Source organism: Benincasa hispida, unplaced genomic scaffold (genome assembly GCF_027475165.1).
Source record: "Benincasa hispida cultivar pf3 unplaced genomic scaffold, pf3_genome.v1.1 HicScf1172, whole genome shotgun sequence".
Classification (NCBI taxonomy): domain Eukaryota; kingdom Viridiplantae; phylum Streptophyta; class Magnoliopsida; order Cucurbitales; family Cucurbitaceae; genus Benincasa; species Benincasa hispida.
This window is the reverse complement of record NW_028325491.1, coordinates 13,114-21,463: the sequence shown is the minus strand read 5'-3', so window position 1 is coordinate 21,463 and position 8,350 is coordinate 13,114. Positions and strand designations below refer to the sequence as shown.

At 31.8% G+C, this 8,350-nt stretch overlaps 1 protein-coding gene across 1 annotated transcript; it reads right to left on the bottom strand.

Annotated features, from left to right (window-relative positions):
• Nucleotides 1-6,995: 6,995 nt before the first annotated feature.
• Nucleotides 6,996-8,350, bottom strand: LOC120084116 (protein NDR1-like). Its single transcript, XM_039040015.2, has one exon. It carries the CDS (start codon nucleotides 8,323-8,325, stop codon nucleotides 7,747-7,749), a length of 579 nt encoding a protein of 192 aa, XP_038895943.1. The 5' UTR covers nucleotides 8,326-8,350; the 3' UTR covers nucleotides 6,996-7,746.

The following is an 8,350-nucleotide window of genomic DNA, read 5'->3' as shown; positions in this document are numbered from 1 at the left end:
TTTGTTCTAATTTCTATTCATGATTATCATATTTCTTTGTACACGTTTGAATTCTACATATTTCTTATGTACACGTTTGAATTCTACCCAATTTTAAAAATCAAAATAAATTTTTAAAAATTACCTTTTTTTAGTTTTCAAATTTTTACTTTTATAAAATGGATTTAGGCCACATTTCAACTTTCAACCAAAAATACTGCGTCGTAATGACCTTTTTCTTTCATTTATTTTCATGGAAGGAGTCTAAATTCCCACTTGATTCTTAAATGTAACTAGAGTTGGAGCTTTGGAAGTATCATTAAATGATGGAGGTCATACTACTACATAAAGTCTTATTATCTTTAAATGTAATGAACTAATTATTAACTCTGGATATGTATTAATTTGGTAAATTGCAATACCAGTAGGTAAATATAAAGACGTACACATCCTTGTCCTTTTATGTAACATTTTTTTTATTACTTTCTTTATCAAGTTGTCTTCCAGAGTTTTTGGAGCGGAGAATTTTATTTAACAATTTATGATTGCTTTACTACACATTCTATGTTAATTAGCTGACATTGTAATTTTAAATTAGTTGACATCTTCATGGGAAAAAATGTCATGTAACATGTATTTTAAAACTAAAAAAAAATAAAAAAAAATAAAATAAAAATAAAAACCCTTCAAGAAAAAGATGTAAAGAAAGGTAGATGGTGACGATTTTTTAATTTTTTTTTTTTATTGAGAATCTCAAATTGAAAAAATAGAAAAAAAAAACCTTACAAAACCTTTGATAAGATATGATGTTGTATAATATAATATATTAGGGCTTGTTTGGGTCCATGAGTAGAGTGGGGTGGGGTGGGCTATAATAGCCCACTCCATGTTTGGGGCTCCAACTATTTTTAGTTGGAGCTCCAATATTATGTTCAAAATTAACCCTAGGGAACATTGTTCCCAACCCCACGATGTGTGTCTTTTCACTGTTCGCAACATCTCTTTTCTTGTCCCTCATCTCTTCTGTCTCCTTTCTTCCCCGATCGAACGAAATGCATTGGTGTTGTCTCTCTTTACTTTTCCGTCTTTATATCTAGTTTCGTATTTCTTCATCTTCGTTAGTTCCATCGCCGCCGAAACCATATCTGGATCCTTAACCCTTAACTTTATTTTGTCTAGCCCTTCACAAATCTATAGATCTACATTTATGGTCGTACTCTTCTTGCATGTTTTTCTCTAGACCATTCACATATCTATAGATCTATAGATCTGAATTTATGTCTCTTCATCTTTGTGGATTAGGGTTTTGTCTAACTTCCTCCCTCTCATTATCATTCTAAACGTGTCTGTTCATTCTTACTCTTGCCGCTCCAAACGAATACTATCCCTTGCTGCCCCAAACTTGATTCTCTTTGCTGTATGATTCGATTTTCTCACTCTGTCGTTTCAGCCTAATGTGTTTGGTTGAGGGATGATTGTGCTTGGTGGGGGTGGAGGCTATCGTTCGGAGAGTGGTACGAGGTGAAGGACGAGTTTTGGAGCTTGGTAGTGGGGGAGGTCGAAGGTAATCTTCTTTACCTTTTGTAAATTATGCTCTATGTTTGTCCACTGTTGTCCATTATTTCGTTCCATGATCATTGTTTTGCTCCAAAACTATTCTCCAAATTTCATTTCTTGTTAATTTTTTTGCCATTATCATCTCTATTTGTCCATTATTTGTCCATTTTCTAAATTATGGCAAAATGGAGAAACATGTGTTTTTGGCGGTTGCTTCCTGGGTTGATTCTAACGTTACTGCTTATACTTATCACTGTGTTGTCTGTTGGGTATTTGATGAAGTTCGATTCCCTTTGATGAAGAAGGATGGATTTTCTCTATGCGATATCCATTGTCTGTCCATTTTGGTCATTGTCTGTGAATTATTTGTTACTTTTGGCCTATGTTTGTCCATTGGTTGGCCATTTTCGTAAATTTTAGTATCTGTTTGTCCATTGTTCATTCATTTTAGTCTCTGTTTGTCCATTACTTGTCTATTTTGTAACTTTTGGCCCCTGTTTGTCCATTGTTTATTGTATATTGATTGATAGTGGTTGTTAGATACTGTTTATTATATTCATCATTATCATATCCCCTATTTTTAGGATGATTTATTGTATATTGATTGACAGTCGTTGTTATAGGTACTGTTTATTATATTCATTATTGCCATATCCATTTTTAGGATGGTTTATTGTATATTAATTGACAGTGAATGTTAGTTACTATTTCTTGGATAGGTTTTGACAAATCATTAACTTCGATTCATATATGGATTTCACTTAAGCAATTTCATGGACCAATAGTTCACACAACTACTATATATGGGTCTCACTTCACTTCAACGTTAGACCAAACTCATTCCATCTACTTGCTTAATGCAATTAGTATGTCATCTCTCTTGTCTCCAATATTTTCTTATCCTCTGTTTCATTTAACATTACCATGAACTTCTTTGCTTCTTTTGGTTTCTATTGTCTCTATTGTTCATCTCTGATTTTCAATTCTTCCTTCTTGAATGAAATGATTTACCATTTTGTCTCTGATTTAAAATCAATTGTTGGTCATTCTATCTTCATTGTTGATTTCTTATTTACCATTATTCATGATATTATCTGAAATTCAAATTTCAATGAATAAATTTCATAACTCTAAGGTTGGACCTTTTTTCATTCTCTCTTTAGTTTTTATTTTATTTTATTTTATTTTATTTTTTTTTTTTTTGCACTTTATAATGATGGTCTCACTTGCCTTCAACTATAAGGAAAAACACATTCCATTTACTTCATAAATATAAATTGTATGTCTTTTCTCTCTTTCTCCAACATTTTTTTTTATCACGGGTGTTGACTAGTGCCTCCTTGTTATAACTTGTTTCGTATAGTACTAATGTTCTTCATTGTAACTTGTTTTATGGTTGATCTTGTTATGAATCAACTGTATCAAATACTACCACTTCGTATAGTTCTAATGTTCTTCATTAAGGTGATAACTATCTGTCATTATTATGGTTTATGTAATTCTTTTCGGAGTTTAGGTTACACACTTTTCTTTTGTACTTATGTTTGTTGCTAATCATTACTTTTTGTTTTCTCTTGTCAAGGTGGACTATTAGCATAATTGAGCATTGTGTGAGGTTTGTTAACATGAATCTATAGTAATTTGGACAAATATTCATATATTTTTGTTTATAGCTATTTGTATGATGAAAATAGTAATATATGTTTGTTTAGTATTTATAGTTGTTTGGATGAATTTGTTGCTGTTTGGATGAAGTTATAACTGTTTGGATGAATTTAAAGTTGGATGAATGTTGCTATGTTGGGAGGAATGACAATAATTTATTTTTTAAAGAACACAAAAAAGCATTGTTGTTTAATATTGTATAGAAAAAAAAGAATACAAGCAGCCAGTTTTTTAAAGAAAGATTACCAACCTATAGTGTATTCATTTTTAGAATAAGATGAAAAAAGTAACATAAAAAAATAAAATTGTTATATTATTATTTATTAAAAAAGGATTACCAATCTATAGTGTATTCATTTCTAGAATAATATGAAAAAAGAAGATAAAAAAAAGTTTTTTAAGAAAATAGTCCCAATCAATAATGTGATAAAAAAAAATAGTTTGCTATGAAAAAACGTCATTAAAAGTCAGTTTTTTAAATCTAAAAAAAAAAAACTTAAAAAACAGTTTGTTGGACTCAAAAGAACCTAAAAACAGAGACTTGAAAAACAATTTGTTTCATATATCATTTATAAAGAACATAAAAAAAATTGGCTTTTTAAGAAAAGAGTCCCAATCAATAGTGGATCAAAAAAATAGTTTCCTATGGAATAAAAAAAAAATTAAAGAATCCGTTATTTAAGTCTAAAAAAACCTCCAAAAATCAGTTTGCTAGATTCAAAAGAACATAAAAACATGCCCTTAAAAAAGAATGTTCTTTAATATGATATTAAAAAGAACATAAAAAAACAGTTTTTTTAAGAAAAGAGGCTCAATAAATAGTGTAATAAAAGAACAGTTTGCTATGGAATAAAAAAAAAGGTTAAAAAAATAGTTTTGTAAGTCTCCATGGTTTATTATGACATTAAAAAAGAACATACAAAACAGAGACTAAAAAAACCACTGTTGTTTAATATGGTATTAAAAAAGAACATAAAAAAAAATCAGAATTAAAAAATAAAGTACTAATCTATGGTGTATTTGTTCTTAAAAGAACATAAAAAGAGAAAATAAAAAATCATAAAAAGAGAAAATAAAAAATCAGTATTGTAATTATTTTATGTTCTAAACTTTTTCTTTCAAGACAAGATCCAAATTTTTTTGTACACAATGAACCCAATAGAACTAGTTACGATACTAACAACATTCGTGACTTCACAATGTCAGTTACTTTTAACACTAGAATTATTTATTGAATGGCAATAGGTGGATAGAAAACACATAACACAACAATAAACATCGTATTAGATAGTTAACATACTTTCGACTCATTCATAAGTCTGATGTATGTTGTCGTCAAAGTACAAGAATGGATAGAAGATGTTTTTCTATTCTATGTCATACTTAAGACAATTGGCAGATTAATCGAAACTTAAGTTATAGATGTAGAGGAGATGGTTGCCATGTTCTTACATATCTTAGCTCACAACGTTAAGAACTGGATAGTTCAAAGAGAATTGTATGGTTTGGTGACACTATTTCTAGGCATTTCAACAGTATTTTATTAGCGGTATTAAGGTTACACGACATGTTGTTAAAAAAACCTTTGTCAATCATAAATTCATGTATGCATCAGAGATAGAAATGGTTTGAGGTATAGTTCAACTAAATCAATATTAGTTCGACGTGACTTATTTGTTAGGTGAACGTATGCACGTGAATATTTCTTATTTTGTTCCACTGTAGAATTGTCTTGGTGCATTAGATGGCACGTACATCAAGGTAAATGTCAGAGCAACTAATTGCCCAAGGTATAGGACGAGGAGGGTGAAATTGCAACAAATGTACTTGGTGTTTGTGATACAAATGGCAACTTCGTAATCATCTTATCAAAGTGAGAAAGACCAGTAGTTGATTCTCGAGTTCTTAGAGATGCAATATCATGACCTAACGGACTGAAGGTTCCGATGGGTAACTAGTTACACATACTATCTCTCCCTACTCATTGTATTTCTAATATAAAACACTTGGAAATTCATCAAGCTATTATTATCTATGTGGTGTCGGGTACTTAAATGCATAGGGTTTTTTGGTGCCATATAGAGGAGTAAGATATCATCTTTGAGAGTGGCATGGGGGAGGTAATGCACCAACAACTCTGCGAGAATTCTTTAATATTAAGCATTCTTTTGCACGAAATTTCATCGAGAGAATGTTCTGGTTGTTGAAGTGAAGCTGGTCGAGTGCTTACTGGCATTGGTCGCATCTGGTGGATGGAAATCAAACAATGGGACATTTCGATCTGGGAACTTGGCACACGTATAACTTATGGTTGAGAAGTTTCCAAATGTAATATCCAAGGATCGGTGACTATAGATTGTTGAGTCAAATTCCTGGAAAAAAAAACTTACCAAGCGATCACAGAAATGAGAGGACCAACTTGTAATGGATTTGGCTAGAATGAGAAATTCCAATACATCACTACATAGCGGGAGCTATTCGATGGATGGGTGAAGGTGCAATTTTGTCTAAATTGATTTATGAATATTGGTAATCTAATCATAACACTTTACCTTTCATGTAGAGTCATCCTACAGTAAAGGGGCTTCTATACAAGTCGTTCCCATACTATGATCATATGGCCTACGTCTTCAGCAAGGATCGAGCTATGGGAGGACGGTCAGAGACCTTTGCGGACGTGGAGTCGAACGTACCAAACCATATGAATGATGGTGTTTCTATTGGTGAATCACAGGATCCGAACATCTCCACGATGTCAAGTCAAGGAATGGACATGTTTTAGGATGACATGCATGGAACACATACTTGTTGGAGTACTAAAGGAAGAAATGCTTTCTAGAGGAAGTGAAGCAGAAATCAATCTGAAATGACAGAGATTGTTAAGAATGCGATGGACTTTGCAAATAAGCAGTTGAAGACGATTGCAGTATGGCCGAAAGAGAAGCGTGCAACTGAGGTTGAACTGCGTGCGGAAGTCGTAAACCAAATCCAAGATATTCCTGAATTGCATAACCAACAGAGGGTGAAGCTTATGTAAATCATATTCTGTAATATGTAAGATACAAAGAGTTGATTATTCGTTCCCACAGCCCTGAAGTTAGACTATTGCAACCTCCTCCCTCAAGAGAATGTTTGATCAACTAGTGTTTTGGACTCCTTTTCGATAATGAACAATGATTACTTTGTTTCAATTATGCATTTAAGTTTGTAGTAGATTTGGTATGAAAATCTTGCTGGTCCTATTTTAATCATGCAATCATGAGTTACTTTTTTTGTCTTACATTTTTTTGTACCTTCAAAGAAGAGAGCTTTATATATGGAACACATGAAATGCATCAGAAAGTAATGTACTCTTTTTTTCATTCCATGTTAACCAAGGTACTTCCAAAAATGACAAAAAAATGGTAAGCTTTTAACATAAATTAAAATCCAATTAATTTTGTATAAACTGGTGGAACATATGGTTTTAATTATATTTTCAAAGTATGATAGGGGTTGTTTTCAAATATAGAAAAATGAACTAATATATTTACAAAATATAGCAAAATTTTAGAACTATCATTGATAGACGCTGATAGACACTAATAGATATTAATAAACTTCTATTAGTGATATTGATAGACACTAATAGAAGTCTATCAGTGTTTATCATTGATAGTTCTAAAATTTTGCTATATCTTGTAAATATTTTCAAACAGTTTTACCATTTGAAGTAATTTTCCTATTATATATGCATAATTATTAGAATTATAAAAGATGGTAATAGAAAAAGTTACACATGGTCTAAAATAATATACATTCAAATTATAGACTGTTATAATTCAAACTATAGTAACTTGCACTCCAAGTACAGACTATAACACAAATTGAAATACTCTGCACCCCAAACACAAACTATAATAGCTTGCATCCTAAATACAGACTATAAAAACACACAGTTTATTGTAATCCACATATTATAATAACCACAGATTATAATAACTTATTCTATGCCCCAAACGCCTTTATGTTCAGAAAATCTATAACGGTAACTTGCAGTAAAAAGAATGGCTCAACCCAAGATTTAGATTTGTAGAGAGGCCTCTCACAACCTATATAAGATAGATGCATATGGAATAAGTTGACATTTCAAAAATCTCAAGCTTGATGTGTTTAACATTGTCTTCAACAAGATAGAGCAAATATGAAATTTTTACCAAATGCTCCAAAATGATTATGCACTATTTTCACACAAAGAAATACTTACAAATTACCCTTCAAAAGCTCTCTCTAATTTCCACAACAATGGCAACCAAATACTCTCTACAGCCCCTTATTTAAACTTTGTTCGTTAGGTTTCATTTTTTTTTTTTTTATCTTACACTACACATATCATTTTGTGTAGTTCATTCCAATCACACAACAAACAATGTGATGGAATAATTAAAAAGAGCGGTATAAAAATGGGTGCAACTCCAAATTCTTTTGTACAAATCTTGCGAATGAAGAAAGAGAGAAAAGAAAACATAAGAATTTGGATCTAAAACCCAAAGCCAAGAGGATTAACTACAACTTCAAAAAACTTAGCTTTAACTTCATTTGTGTTGTTCCTTGCATTTGCCCACCAGGACCAATTTGAACATAATCTTCAAAAACCAACCCACGATGCTTTGTCTTGAACCACATAATCTTATATCTAACACCCGTCTCCAACCTAACCCTCAAATAATAATCCACGTTCCCACATAATAACAATCCATTATTCTCAACACCCAAATCAACCTCTTCTAAATCACTGCTTTTGTGCCCCAAGTAAAATCCCGACACCGACCTCGACCACGACCTCGACCCAATTATGCTCTCGTTCTTGCAGCCTATTGTTATATTAAGCTCATCAAAGAAAATACCAACCATTCTGTTGGTATTTGAGATGGTCACATTCAAGGCTAAGGAAGAAGAGTTTCTTGCAAGAATGGTGTCGTTTTGATATGGCTTCAAATCCATATTAGAGATAGTGAAAATAGGAGTTTTGGGGGTTAGGGTGGCCCATATGGCTAAAGAAACCAATCCTAGAATTGTTAGAACCTGCAGAAACCATATGTAGATAGAACGCTCACAATTGGAATATCTCTTGGCTGCAGTCATTTTTTGGTGAGGCTTTAATTTTGTG